Source organism: Gadus macrocephalus, chromosome 17, assembly GCF_031168955.1.
Source record: "Gadus macrocephalus chromosome 17, ASM3116895v1".
Classification (NCBI taxonomy): domain Eukaryota; kingdom Metazoa; phylum Chordata; class Actinopteri; order Gadiformes; family Gadidae; genus Gadus; species Gadus macrocephalus.
The window spans coordinates 4,154,266-4,169,288 of NC_082398.1; the positions used below are offsets into that span (position 1 = coordinate 4,154,266).

A 15,023-nucleotide genomic window follows, 5' to 3' on the forward strand; every position below is an offset into this window, starting at 1 on the left:
CAATATATTGTTACAATTCACTCTTGAAAAGGGAAAAAGTATTAATTTTAAATAATGAATTTTACGTTTTTTATGTTTTATGGATATAATCTTGTTCTTTATATATTCGCTTACATTGTAAACTATAATATTTTTGTGTCTATTGTATTTGAAAAGATAAATGTTCTTTTTTGCAGGCTTAAGGGCTATAACTTTGCTTTCAATAACATTTCCAGTCTGGTTTGGTGGTTACTTGCAGTAACTGGAAGTTGCAAACAAGACAAAAATCCAAAATCTGATTAATAAAATATCTTATAATTTATCACAATGTGATGCAGAATTCCAGTTTCCCATCACAACTAACTAAACTATTAAGCTAAATTATATTATTTGATCATAATCCAAAATAAACAACCAAATAATTAAAATTTCTATATAAGAAAAATATGTTTGGTATTTCGAATCGATCAATTACAAAAATGCTTATTCTGTTGTCAGAATTCTAATCCATTATTTTCTCTCCATGTTTATCAAGTCAAAGATGATCATGTTGTATCCTTTCTACTGTTGCCTGTCAGACGAAGCTAAGCCGAGCTACGCCTGTAGTCCCTGTTTCAAGTGTGCTATGTGCGCTTTTGCTGTATGACTGGCCTTTCAACCTCTTCTTCCTGCTTGTCATAATTCTCTTCTAATTTGTAAATACGGTTCTGTTGAATTATGTGCTTCATTCCCCAGTGTTGAATTTTGATGTGCACATTACTGCGCAAATTAAAATATGAAAGCTTCATGGTTTCCCTCTGTGCGCGAGAACACACGCGCACACACACACACACACACACACACACACACACACACACACACACACACACACACACACACACACACACACACACACACACACACACACACACACACACACACACACAGTCAGTCTGCGCCATTCAAGCTCCATAAGCAGTTAAGCCCGTGACAAACTATAGGAGGCTGGCTGACATTGTAGGGGGCCACGTATGCACTCGTGTGCGCAAAACACACACACACACACACACACACACACACACACACACACACACACACACACACACACACACACACACCCTGGTATTTACGAGCAAGGTACACAATTGTTTGACCCAGGATTTACTGCTGTTATGTTACCACAAAAATAGCCTCCTTAAATTGCCTGTAACCTGTCATAAAATACTCACCAAGACAATCATATTTGTCATTTTTTATTGCAATGTGAGAAATTTAGGGCCCATACAATATTTTAGGCGAATGAATTATACACTATTCTACACTATCGGCATGGTAGTCTCGAAATTATGAGCCTCCCGCCGTTATCTGTTACGCGATGCGTGCCATATCTCGAAGTCACCGGTAGACGGCAGTGTGGGCTTTTTCAGGCGCAGACATGATTTCTGTGCTTGATTTTGCTTATCAGAATAACTGCTAGTTTATGCTGGTTCAAGGAAAAAAATAATAAGTACAAGAGCCTGTCGATCAGCGGACAATGATACAAATAACATCTAGAGAGCGAGCTATTTGAACGATTTATTATTTCGTTGATGCGCGTGTCCGAGAAAAGCCCGTTTCCCCCTGTCCAATTTGGAGTGCGCGCTCCCGCCGTAAGTTTTGATCACTTCTGCACCGGAGGAAGGTCGAGACTCCGCACATTTCCTAACGGAGGATGACGCTCTCCTGCCTGATGGCTGCGGAGCTGGCTCTGTATGCGAGCTGTTTCGTATGTGGGATCGTAACAGCCGCATCACTCGCCATCACACAGGTAAAACATAGGCTAAGTCATCTTCTGGGAAGGCAAATAGATCAACCACACGTTGCATGCTCTTCCGGGTAGATTCCTTGTCCAATTGGCGAAGTCAGTGGATGGTGATCCACTGTGGTGTCGTGATATGTTATGGGCCAAAGTCCATTTTTGTTGAACCACATGCTGCTCAGTAGTTTATTATGCAAGACAAATATCATAACTTAACGTGTCGTATCTTACTGGCTGGGCTATTGCGTGTTCGCTGGATTGTTGACGTTTACTCCCAACTGTCACAACCTATAGGCTAAAGTTCGGCTGTCTAATCTAGAAACCCCTTGTAAAGTCTTCTTAGACACGAGTTGGGGGATTGATTTCGATATGAACGCATATGATCTTGCCTACTTTGATTATGTTGTAATCAAGTATAATAAAGGTGAAGGTGAGATAGAATGAGACGTTTTTTTATCCCGATCTAGACTGCACACTTTTTAGTTTCCTTTTTTGTGTGTATCCGTCTTTTATTTATTGAAACTCATTTGAGTAGTACGTGGAATCAAATGCGTGTGTGAATTAAAGTGATACACACATGTTGACCAAAAAGAGTCCAACGCGGCGACCAACTCATGTGACCTGCCGTCCTCGTGCCCAATTATGCCCCCGCCTCCTTATTGAAATCATGAGCTCTGCCGAAGGCCCTGTTGTTACTGTTCTTAAGGTCCATGTTACGGTCCTGCAGTTCTTCGCACTTCCGTTGTAGATCAAACTACAATCACAAACGTGTTTCCCCTGAACAGAAAGTGTTTCGTTTTTCTTAACCACTAGTTTCTTTCTTTCTTTCTTTCTTTCTTTCTTTCTTTCTTTCTTTCTTTCTGGTTCTTTCTTCTTTCTTTCTTTCTTTCTTTCTTTCTTTCTTCTTTGTCTTTTTATTCTCTCTTTAGTTAGTTTATTCCCACCACCCCGTATTTCGTTTTTTTTTAAATAGTAAAAGTATTGGGCTTGTTATTGCCATTCACACAAATATTACCCAAGAAATGTAAAGATTATTTCTCCTTAGTAACTAACAATTCTTTTTAAAAAATAAACAGCGTCTTTATCGATAAAATACAAGTTTTCCTTCAAAATAAAAGTCCCCCCCCCTCTCTCGCAGGGTAATCTCGGCGGTCTGTGCATGCTGTATGGGACGGTGGATTTCAACAACCTGACCCAAACCATCACAGCCACTGTGTCCAGCCCAGCGTCCCTGTGCTACTTTGTGTCGGCCATTTCTGTGATTGTCGCGGTCACCTGCTTCACCCTGTCACTGTACTGGCTCTACTCCTGCTGTATCGATGGAAACATGCAAAGGTGAGTCTCTCCTAGTGTCTGACCCATACATCGGGAATGTGTCCTTGAGTCACAGTTTTTTTTATTTATTGTCATAATTATTATTGCATGATTTAACGATGTATATATAATATATCTGCATTGTGTATTGGTATTGCCACCTCAGTTAACATAATATCAAAACACCCTGTGTGTGTGTGTGTGTGTGTGTGTGTGTGTGTGTGTGTGTGTGTGTGTGTGTGTGTGTGTGTGTGTGTGTGTGTGTGTGTGTGTGTGTGTGTGTGTGTGTGTGTGTGTGTGTGTGTTGAAACCAAGTCGTGTGCTCCTATTTTCGTTTGCACTTAATAACAAAAATATGGACAGTGTCAAGTACGGTGAACAATTGAGTTGAAGGTCTCTGCGTGTCTCTACATGTCATAAACAATGGATGTGTGTTAGTTTTGCCCCAGCTTTATATCGAGGATGAGTTGGGAATGCCTGGGCTATTCCACTGCCTTAAATGGCATGTTCTCTTCTTGTTCTGTGTGTGTGTGTTTCTGTCTCTCTGTCTGTCTGTCTCTCTTTCTGTCTCTCGGTCTTTGTCTATGTGTGCAGGTCTCTCTCTCTCTCTCTCTCTCTCTCACTCACTCACTCACTCACTCACTCACTCACTCACTCACTCACTCACTCACTCACTCACTCACTCACTCACTCACTCACTCACTCACTCACTCACTCACTCACTCACTCTGTGTGTGTCTGTCGGGGCGCACTCACACTAGGCAAAGATGTGCCCCCCCCCCCCCACGCTGTGCCGCTGGCCTGTGCTCACACTAGGCGATCTCAACTGAAACTTAGTTTGGTTGCCTCTCGTATACGTCATCACGTTGTATTAAGTCATCACCAAGCGTCCGCAGCTTAGTAGAACAACAATGGAGACCAACACAGAGAACACAATTGACCCTTTACTGACTTGTTTTCTTATTTGGAGCTGTTCTACTCAGATACAGCCCTCCCTCACTGAGCGTTTTTTACGCTTCCAAATATGCTGTTTTATGCACGCCTTTTTCGCGGCACACACATTCACACTCCCCTAGGTAAATTGCCTGCTTGAGGTAGAACCCCCTCGGACCCTGCACACTTTGGCGGTTTATTGGGTTTCATTCCGCTGCAAATGTGACGGTTCCGGGGGGGGGGGGCGTTGTCTCCACAGAGACAACGCAGCGATATGATCATGAGCAGTTCCAGCTGGAGAGAAAGTGAAATCCGTGAGCTGCTGATCGTGTGAGAGAAGGTGAAGCAGTCGTTATTAAACAAAGACGTTGAAAGATGGTGCGATCTCCGAGAGAGACGCAGAGGAACTGTCCTTACGAGGCTTTTGTCAGGATAAAAATCAAGTGGTCAGCAAAATAAAGAATATGTTGGCGTTTTTGCACTTGTAAAGCACGCAAAGTTAATCACGTTTGTAGCATACACTCAGACGTGAACTTATTCTTGCATGCGGGTGTCTTCATTCATAAAAAAATTCAAACTATTTTATTCTAAAGAGGTCTAGACTCCGTGCGCAGCCCCGCCGTCTCCAGTGAACCAAGGAAGCCCACGCCGTGACGAACGGGGGATTTTTGATCAAACACTCCACTTCGCTATCGCACCACCTCGAACCCACTCGTGAACCACTTGCTGCCATGTTTATTGTTTAATGGGGTAGACGAGTCGCATGGACTATACGTCATCCAGCTCAGTTTGCGTATCCATGCATGTGCGCGTGTCAGCTCATTAGCATCTGTATCGTGGGCTGAGCACACCTCTCCGAAGTGTCGCGGAATTGAACTGTACTCGAGTACGGATGGCCTGCTCACACTAGCCAACCGATCTAGACTTCAGGGGGCAAACGTACTTGGGCACAGTACAGATGGACTAGTGTGAGTCCGCCCCCAATCTCAGTCTCTGTGTGTAGGTCTCTCTCTCTATCTGTCTGTCTCTCTATGTGTGTAGGTCTCTCTCTCTATCTGTCTGTCTCTCTATGTGGGTGGGTCTCTCTCTCTATCTGTCTGTCTCTCTATGTGGGTGGGTCTCTCTCTCTATCTGTCTGTCTCTCTATGTGTGTAGGTCTCTCTCTCTATCTGTTTGTCTCTCTATGTGGGTGGGTCTCTCTCTCTATCTGTCTGTCTCTCTATGTGGGTGGGTCTCTCTCTCTATCTGTCTGTCTCTCTATGTGGGTGGGTCTCTCTCTCTATCTGTCTGTCTCTCTATGTGGGTGGGTCTCTCTCTCTATCTGTCTGTCTCTCTATGTGTGTGGGTCGGTCTGTCTGTCTCTCGGTCTCTGCCTATGTGTTTGGCTCTCTCTCTCCATCTGTCTGTCTTTATTTGTCTGTGTCTCTCGCTCCCCTCCCTTGCAACGTTTCTTGTCTATGCCTCTCTCCCAGGACGCGTGTGTGGACGACCCTCACCCTGGGTGTGTGTGGGGTCTTCCTCTTCTTCCTCCTCATCTCCGGCTGCATTCTGAAGATCGGCCGCGACTCCCTCTGCAGCTCCGTCGTGAAGGCTGTGGACAAGATCACCAGGTAGGGTACACACACGACACGGACACACACACACACACACACACAGGTACGCGCACAAACATACACACATACATACACAGGTACACACACATATACATAGGTACAAAGACACACAAACACACACACATAGGTAGACACACACAGGTAAACATTCACACAGACCCACAGGTAGACAAATGAAACGTACACACACAGGTTGACATAACGTGTATGTCAGTGCATTTTTTTGCTGGCGCCGGACTATTCAAAAGGGAGACATGCATCCCCCACCCATCGACGAGGATGGGATTCGAACCCACGCGTGCAGAGCACAATGGATTAGCAGTCCATCGCCTTAACCACTCGGCCACCTCGTCATACATGCATACACACAGGTACACACAAACCGTGGTACACACACAGACACACAGACACATACACACAGGTAAATACACACACAAACACACACACAGGTACACACACACAGGTACAGACAAACACACACATTCAACACACATACAAACACAATCAACGCACACACACACATTCAACACACACAAACGCACAAACACATTCAGCACAAACACACGCAACACACACACAAACAAAATCAACGCACACACACACACATTCAACGCACACACATAAACACACATTCAACACTCACACTCAACACACACACACACACACACATTCAACACACGCACACACACATTCAACACGCAAACGCAAAAACACATTCAACACACACACACACACACATTCAACACACACACACGCGCGCACTGACAGACACACACTCAACACAAACAGGTACACACACATTCAACACAAACACGGCCGCAGACAAGTGCATACACATTCAACCCAACACACACACCCCCACATTCTTGCACTTACACACAGTTCTGACGACCGGTTCATCTAGATATGACACTGTGCTGACTTTTCAACTCAGTTTCACCACACTCTTACAACACTTTACCATTGTCCTATTTTGCACGCATTTCGTTAGTAGTAATAAGATATAAACTCAAAATCCAATCTGTGACGTTGTTTCTTACCGTTAGTAACTGTTCAGAGTAAGAAATAAAGGGGATTTTAAAGGGTTGAGAGAGTGGAACAAAGGTGATTTGTACTCTCACACAGCAGTGGTTTAATCAGCTGCACAATAGGCAACATTCACTGTGACTCGAGGGTAGTAAACTCAATTTACTCCAGTGACATACCCTGCATGTCTGTGCAGTTTTTTTGCCTGCACAGCACTTTTAAAAAGGGGGGCTTCAATCCCCCACCCATGCGACGAGGATGGGATTCGAACCCACGCGTGCAGAGCACAATGGATTAGCAGTCCATCGCCTTAACCACTCGGCCACCTCGTCTGGATGTGCTTCGACCCACAGCCCCTTCAAAACATTCACCAACGTTAGAGCAGGAAATAGTTGGGCTTTTAAATTGTTGAAAGAGTGGGACAATGGTGATTTTAATCTGACGGACAACTCAATGAGGCAACATTCACTGTGAGTCTCGGTTGGTAAACTCAATTTACTCCAGCGACATGCAGTTAAATGCATGATTTTTGCCTGCACAGTACTATTTGAAAAAGGGCGTTTCACACCCCCACCTATGCGACGAGGATGGGATTCGAACCCACGCGTGCAGAGCACAATGGATTAGCAGTCCATCGCCTTAACCACTCGGCCACCTCGTCTGGGAGGGGTACATTCCCACAGCCCTCAATAAACATTCACGCACATTAGAGCAGGCAGGGGTTGTACTGAGGACTAGTGGGGGTTTTGGTTTAAGTATTTTATGAATTATAGATTTGTGACGATTATGAGTGGATTTGTTCTGCTGAATCATGCTCTGCAAGGTTGCACACACACACACACACACACACACACACACACACACACACACACACACACACACACACACACACACACACACACACACACACACACACACACACACACACACACACAATGTACACACACACACACACACAATGTACACACACACACACACAATGTACACACACACACACACACACACAGAGAGTAATGTATGTCTGCACCTGTCGTCCCCAGCTGTGAGCAGGCCCAGGGGGCCACATGGGCCACTTCGTTTGACGGACACCAGTTCTACACCAGACTACACAATGCTGAGGTCAGTAGGATTCTGGGTAATGTAGTTTTAGGAAGGTAGTCCATTGGGACAATTATAAATAAATCTTCCTTCAACATTTACCCAAGATTCTAAATATTTGATTAGCCGAATGACGCATAGTGCACTGCAATGACAAAATAAAAGTGAAATATACAATTGAAGAGCGGAATAAATATAAATGAATACATTTAGTGTGAGCATCGTCCGCAGAACCGCGTTATGGATTGAGAAATCATCAGGGTTACAGGAAGTGTGTCCGTGACGACCACACAGTCAGACATTTCCCTATCACAGCGCCGTTTAAGTATGACAAACGTGATTGGCTCCAAGTCTGACGGGTGTGATTGATCATCGAGCGTGTCGTGTTAGTTATCGTATTAGTCGTATTGGTTAATCCTATTAGTTATTATTAAAAGTAATACAGTGCACGAAGCTTCAGGTATCAAGCCTCAGCTTGAGCATTAGGAAAAAGTAGTGAAACTGACCATCTATCTCGGTCTCTCTCTCTGCGTCTCTCCCTGTTTCACCATATCGCTACCTCTCTCTCTTTTTCTCCCTCCCTCTAATCAATATATCTCTCTATGTCTCTACCTCTCTCTCTATGTCGCTATCTCTCTCTCTCTCTCTCTCTCTCTCTCTCTCTCTCTCTCTCTCTCTCTCTCTCTCTCTCTCTCTCTCTCTCTCTCTCAGACGGCGGTGTGGGTGAACTTCTTCCTTTGGATCATTGCCGGCGGCCTGCTGGTCTTCCAGATTCGGCGTAGCCCCACGACGGAGGAAGGGTTTGGGGGCGGGGGCGGGTTTGGGGGCGGGTTTGGGGGCGGGGGCCGGGTTTGGGGGCGGGGCCGGGTTTGGGGGCGGGGCCGGGGGCGGGTCAGCCGGGGAAACCAAACCGCTGTTCAGTCACAAACCCTCCCAGAATAACCATCACACACCCACAGAAGACTTTTATGACTGAAGAAGACTTACCAAAGTCCGGACGCATGGTGACTTCTTTATTGTTTGCCTAACCAAGTGTATTTCTGCCTGACTCCTAGGAAGGTTCACCCATATTCAGTTACCTTTTTCTTTGTAACTGAAAATGGATGTGTGTTTCTGGTGATCTTTTTGAAACTGGTTATTTTCTAGGTGTTCCCACAAAATAGCTTCTCTTCTATTGGGGTATTCTAGAACAGAAGACATTTCGTGTATCTCTTTAATTTCAAATAAGATTAAAAAAAAAAGCACATGTACTACATGTTCAAAGTACTGCTAGCCACTCCTACCAGCACAGACAAAGTTCTGACCAATTGTATTTAAAATGTATTTTGTGTTCTATTCTATTCTATATTAAGAGTTGTTAACTGTGAAATTGTAATAAAATATTATGCTAAAATAATCGAGAAGGACCTTTATTTATTGATAAAATTAAGTGTACAGCATGGAAAATAAGTAAGTAGAAGTTCCAAAACGTGTTTGCGCTTTATAATTGAAGCGTTGTCGCCCTCTAGTGGTTTACAAAGCATACTGCACATGAAAAGTCACGCTATCATCCAAATACACATTTTCTGGGGAAAAGCGATGTGTTCACACCAAAAGATGCATTTGCTGCCCGAACGCGTTGCCGCCGAAGTTTTGCGGCGCCGCAAATCAAGTTTTGCGGCGCAGCAAAAGTTTTGCGGCGCGGCAAAGGTTTTGCGGCGCGGCAAAGGTTTTGCTGCGCCGCAAAGGTTTTGCTGCGCCGCAGTTTTGTTGGGCGGCAAGTTTTGCCCGCGGTGCTTCTGAATTCATTCACAACCATGGCCGACATTACGAGCATTGCATGTCTTTACCTGTTGTGGAAGAGGGAGAGACGTTGGAATGCCCGTCGTTTATGGGTTCATGAGACCATTCGGAGCCGTACAGAGCTCGGTGAATTTCACCGTCTTCTGCAGGAGCTCCGTCTGGATGACGACCGCTTCCAGCGCTATTTGAGGTTGACTCCAGCCCAGTTTGATGACCTGCTAGCTAGGATCGGTGCTAGGATCTCTCGGTTGGACATTTATACTTATACTATATATATATATATATATATATATATATATATATATATATATATATATATATATATATATATATATATATATATATATATATATATATATATATATATATATATATATATATATATATATATATATATATATATATATGTATGTATTGGACACTTATAACTGGCCACGGTGGTGTTGAAGATCACCGGGTATGCGGAGACTGCAATTATTATCTTCTCCTCCATTTTAGCGCTTTGATCTGGATCAGGTGAACTCTAGGTCACTCCAAGGGAGTAACCCTGATTGGCTGTTACGGCATGTCACTCAGTGGCAACGCTGTTGAACGCTGATTGGCTGTCATCACGCGTTTGCTGCCGAAAAGTTGAAATATTTCCACTCGAGCAGCATTTGACGCGCCGCAAAATACGTGAACACGCCCGCCGCCCGTGCCCGGCAGCGGGCACGGGCATGCCGCGCTGCAAATCAGATTTTGACGCGCCGCAAATCAAATTTTGCTGCCGGTTTTCTCGGCAGCAAATGCTGCGGCAGCAAAGCAGCAACGCGTCTCTACATTCACTTTGAATGGGATCGTGACGCGCGTCAACTTTTTGCATCTTTTGGTGTGAACGCAGGGTTAGGCCGTGGTATGTAGCCTACCCCTGTCGTTATATATAATTTATATAACATGTTCTTTGATGTTTTAAAATAAAGGAACACAGTCAGTAAAGTGACTTCTATGACGGAAGAAAAAGTCTGGCCGACAATATTTGTGAAAAGTGGACCTGTCGCTAAAGTCAAGTAGTTTGTTTTCATGAGCCTTGATCTTCACCTTGGTCTGTAGACACTGGCTCTCCACTCAGAGATCACAGTAGATCTAATGGGTTTAGAGAGGACGTAACTGGTATTCTCTCTCTCTCTCTCTCTCTCTCTCTCTCTCTCTCTCTCTCTCTCTCTCTCTCTCTCTCTCTCTCTCTCTCTCTCTCTCTCTCTCTCTCTCTCTCTCTAATCTGCTGGGATTAACTGGTTTTGATTGCACCTAAACGGTCACAGAAGAGACAGAAAGAGAGAGAAAAAGGAAAGAGGTAAACCGAGATGGGTAGACTAATCACCCTTTCATCTGGAACTTTTTAACTTGAACTGTACTGATGAGCAGTTTTGTTTTTAAACCAATTTAACCTGATTTAACCAGACTTTGATCACTAATTTCCGTCTGAACACAGGACTAACGGGACTCAAACTACTCACCCCGGACAGCACTGAGAGACCTACCCCTGTCCAGTCTCCAAGGACCGTTACAGGGTTGTTCAGCTCTGACCCGCGAATTCACGGTAAGACGCCAACACTCCAGTATCATATCAGTACCAGCAGTGTCTCATATATGATGCTATGTGTTTCTTTGAAGATGTATCCATTGGGCGTTAAAGACTTAATGTAACTTTACAGTAATGAAGTGATGACTGCGAGTTCCAGCCTAGTTAAAGGTGTAAATGTACAGTTTCCGAGTGATGGATTTTTGAGAGAGAGAGAGAGAGAGAGAGAGAGAGAGAGAGAGAGAGAGAGAGAGAGAGAGAGAGAGAGAGAGAGAGAGAGAGAGAAAAAATGTCACCACCACAGACGTTTCTAAATACACCAGTAAGCCGACTAATTCCATCCCAAGCCAAAGAGATCGAGACGGCCCGGTTTAAACCTGTGAGCTCCAAGAGTATCCAGCTGCAGCCCCGGAGAACAACACCCTGGCGTGACAGAACACCCAGGCGGGACGGAAGTACTGTGGCTGGACGGAAGTTACCTCCGATTATTTTTTTATAGACAAATAAATTATCTTTCGCTTGAATTAACATAACATAGAAATAAAAAAATATTTCGACACGATAGGAACCATTTTTAGAGCTTAAAAAAGTTGTAACGTTATTTAGACAAATACCTCAGGATTTTTTCTTTGCGTTATTAAACTTATTCGACCAAAAAATTAGAATAAAACAATATTATGACATGTCAGTAAGCATTTTTATTGCTTAATTTTTTTGAACATTATTTAGACGAATAAACTGATTTAGTGTGTAGACAATTATTTAATGGAATTGTGTATTATACACTTTACTCATTAAGCAATTGACCATTAGAATTAGGTCATTAGAATTAAGTAATTGTTTTAATATGTCTAATTGAATCAAATATTTTTTTTTGTAAAGTATACCATCATAATTTGATATAAATATACATTGAAGAATAACCACACCAAAGTTTCCTCACAATTTATTTAACAAATAATCTACAGAAGCCTAAAGATATAGCTTCTTCATGCTGACTGCCATCAGCTCCAACTCACTGTCAAAAGAATCAAACAGTCAAATCAATATTAAGCCTATACAATATATTATTTGTATTCTGTCACTGGAAACGTCATTCACTTCTCTTGTTCGCTTCATTCTGAAGACTGGTGGAAGTAGTCCAGCCGCCATTTGTTTGGCCTCCTCCATGAAGTGTGGGAACCTTCTGCCGTGCCTGTATAAATAAAGAGAAATGATTGTAGGAATTATACATATTTTGTTAATATTGGGGTTCAGATATATATTCATATTTGAAATAAACAAAAACATACCCATCCAGGTGGAAGTTCTCAAGCAGTACTGTGCACCACCATTTTCTGAGGACAGGCATGTCTTTCTAAAGTAAGGGGATATTCCAAGAATCGACAATGATAAAATATGTATACAAGTATGAATTTTTCGATGTTGTAACCTTACATATGTCAAAAATCTAATTCTTATTTTAAACATATCTTTTCAATCGTCAGCTTTTTTTTTCATTTAATGTAATGCCTACTTACAACAGTGAAGTCAAACGGTGCCTCCATGGCAAGGTGCCTGTGATGGAAAAATGTAATTGGTGACAACATTCACACGCGTTGTTATAGTGCTGAGAAGGTGTGTTTTTGAGTCAGTTGTGATCGCCGATGTCTTGCTTTCTTGTACTTTTGCCTCTGTAGTCTGTTTTGATGCTCGTCATTTTAGTCCTTTGCATAACCTGACCTTTTCTCATATTACTATTCAGATGTAAAGCCGTTCCGCCGAATTCAACAACCGTAGAAACAGAGGAAAGGACACAACATTATCGAGACCAATGTCATAGGCCCTGACGAACCGGTGAAACGGATAACTGTCCGTCCACACCAGAAGCGAATTGAGCGACCAAATCGCCGGAAGTCATTCACTTTCTATGGGCAAGAGCGACCAAAGCGACCAAAGCGACCAACGCTACCAGCGGCCAAAGTTGAGCGACCAGAGCGTCAAAAAGAAGTTGAAAACTTTTTAACTTTATGCAAATGACTATTATTCGCTTCAGCGACCAAACACTGACAGCCAATCGGAATGTAGACGCTCTTCACTTGCGTGGATCCCAGGGAACATCGGCAGGCACTTTGGTTCCTACCTACCTTTATTCACTCACTGAACAAAATGTCGGCTGAAGTATTAATCGCGGCTGTAACTGGGCACCCGGTGTTGTACGAACCCACCCTTTTTCAGTTCAGAGATCGAAACGCCATAGTGGTTTGGATATCAAGTGATGATAAGCAATCTAACCAACCAATCGCGTGTAGCATGCTTTAAACAAAACCGTCACATAAACAAACTAATCGACAAGACGAGGGATAAATGACAAGGGATATATCTCTTGTCTTTTATCCCTCTATTCCCCACTATTCACGGAGCCTGAGGTGAATAATTTTTAATTAAATAGTCTAGATAGATAGATAGTCAAGTCTTTATTAATACCAAACGACACAAATACCACCTAAATGGGAATCCATTTAGGTGGTTCGTCCCACAAAGGACAGTAGCCTACAAGACCACACAGAACAAGTCTGACTGGACATACACACAATACATCACATTAAAACTAGACACGCGTTGATAGATAGATAGACAGAAAGACCTAGATAGATAGATATGTTCCATTATTTGCCTTGCGGAGCCAACCAGTCCTGTGCACGTATGCAAATTAGCCATGTGCGCTAACGTCTATATTGTTTTGAATGCGACGAATGAGTGCAGATCATGATTTGCAGATCCAGATCAGTGAAACATATTTCAACTACTACAGCACGCAGGGTTTTTTGTTCTCGGTTGTAATTAGCCTACATTTTAGGATTTTTATATTGGGGGGAATCACTGTCCTACTTGTTGTCGAAGCACTTTATCGAACAAGCAAAACCGTCTCGGCAATATGGCCAAGGTGTATGGGAGAGTTCAATATTTGATATGGCTGTCTGTAGGGCCTACTAAACGCATACGGCTCCTTTAAATGCGTCTGCATAATTGAATTGTACGTCATGAGCGACTTGAGCGACCAAAGCGAACAGAAAAATTCGCAGCGAAAATTCGCAGCGACTTTGGTCGCTCCTGGTGTGGACGTACAGTAAGTCTGATGAATTTAACCACGGGTCGAACCAATGATGAAAGTCTTCAACAGCAGATGAAACAGGACATGAAATAGTACATTTGTTACGAATGAGATCAATCTTATTTTAGATTTATGTTGCCTACTGTAAAACCGAAGAGATCAGTCGGAGTCATTTGCGAATCCGATAAAGTTGGATGGAAGCCAATGAGTTGGATGACACCTAGGATAATCCCTCAAACCACATGAACAAGATATGCATTGAAGTAGAAACATTTATTTCCCTGTGATATCAAAGATGTTTTTCCACTTTGATTTTGCTACCGTTTCTGGGCGATGTGATGTTTATAATGAAAGACCAGTTAAAATAGGATTTCTGTCATTGTTTTATATATATGATCTAGATTGTCTGCGGTATTTCATTCACAGCGCTACACATGTGACACTTGATATGAAATGGCTGGCGATAAAATATAGGCCTTCCTAGACCTTCAAAGGAATTGAAAGAGATTACGCAGAGGTATATGAAAATGTGCCTGTTTTACCCAGATTGAGACGATTTGTATAATCCCAAATTCATCATTGTGCGTCAAGAAGGGGAATTCCCCGGGTTAGCATTTGCTTTCGACAGCCGCATCTATCGATTTGCAGAGTTATAGTATCCTTGCTCTATCTTACTTGAAACAAATATCAGCAGGATTCGAACAGTGGTGCAGTGGAGAGCACTGTTGGATAGCACTCTGGAGACCAGGGTTCAATTCCTGTTCAATTCCTGTTTAATGTATGTTAATTAACTAAAGGGTAAGTCTAATAAGTCTGTAAAGATATTTCAATGTAACTGATTGATATAGC

General features: G+C 43.0%; 1 protein-coding gene, 1 long non-coding RNA gene and 3 other non-coding genes across 5 annotated transcripts; 1 reads left to right on the plus strand and 4 right to left on the minus strand.

The window, feature by feature from the left end:
* Positions 1-1,475: 1,475 nt before the first annotated feature.
* LOC132475613 (transmembrane protein 179B-like) lies at positions 1,476-9,136 on the plus strand. The gene is made up of 6 exons (XM_060076842.1): positions 1,476-1,765; positions 2,895-3,091; positions 5,476-5,613; positions 7,683-7,761; positions 8,452-8,538; positions 8,606-9,136. The coding sequence occupies exons 1-6, from the start codon at positions 1,670-1,672 to the stop codon at positions 8,714-8,716; spliced, it is 708 nt and encodes a 235-aa protein (XP_059932825.1). The 5' UTR covers positions 1,476-1,669; the 3' UTR covers positions 8,717-9,136.
* trnas-gcu (transfer RNA serine (anticodon GCU)) lies at positions 5,888-5,969 on the minus strand. Its single transcript has one exon. It is a non-coding gene; the product is annotated as a tRNA-Ser (tRNA).
* On the minus strand, positions 6,893-6,974 carry trnas-gcu (transfer RNA serine (anticodon GCU)). Its single transcript has one exon. It is a non-coding gene; the product is annotated as a tRNA-Ser (tRNA).
* Positions 7,222-7,303, minus strand: trnas-gcu (transfer RNA serine (anticodon GCU)). Its single transcript has one exon. It is a non-coding gene; the product is annotated as a tRNA-Ser (tRNA).
* A 2,874-nt stretch (positions 9,137-12,010) lies between the features above and the next one.
* On the minus strand, positions 12,011-12,638 carry LOC132475643 (uncharacterized). The gene is made up of 3 exons (XR_009529944.1): positions 12,601-12,638; positions 12,373-12,437; positions 12,011-12,275 (listed from the first exon to the last, which is right to left on the minus strand). It is a non-coding gene; the product is annotated as an uncharacterized LOC132475643 (long non-coding RNA).
* Positions 12,639-15,023: the final 2,385 nt, after the last annotated feature.

Coding starts and splice junctions, on each gene's coding strand:
- LOC132475613 (XM_060076842.1), top strand. CDS start 1,670: ATGACGCTCTCCTGCCTGATGGCTGCGGAGCTGGCTCTGTATGCGAGC. Junction 3,092..5,475: donor ATCGATGGAAACATGCAAAG/GTGAGTCTCTCC, acceptor CCTCTCTCCCAG/GACGCGTGTGTGGACGACCC. Junction 5,614..7,682: donor GCTGTGGACAAGATCACCAG/GTAGGGTACACA, acceptor TGTCGTCCCCAG/CTGTGAGCAGGCCCAGGGGG.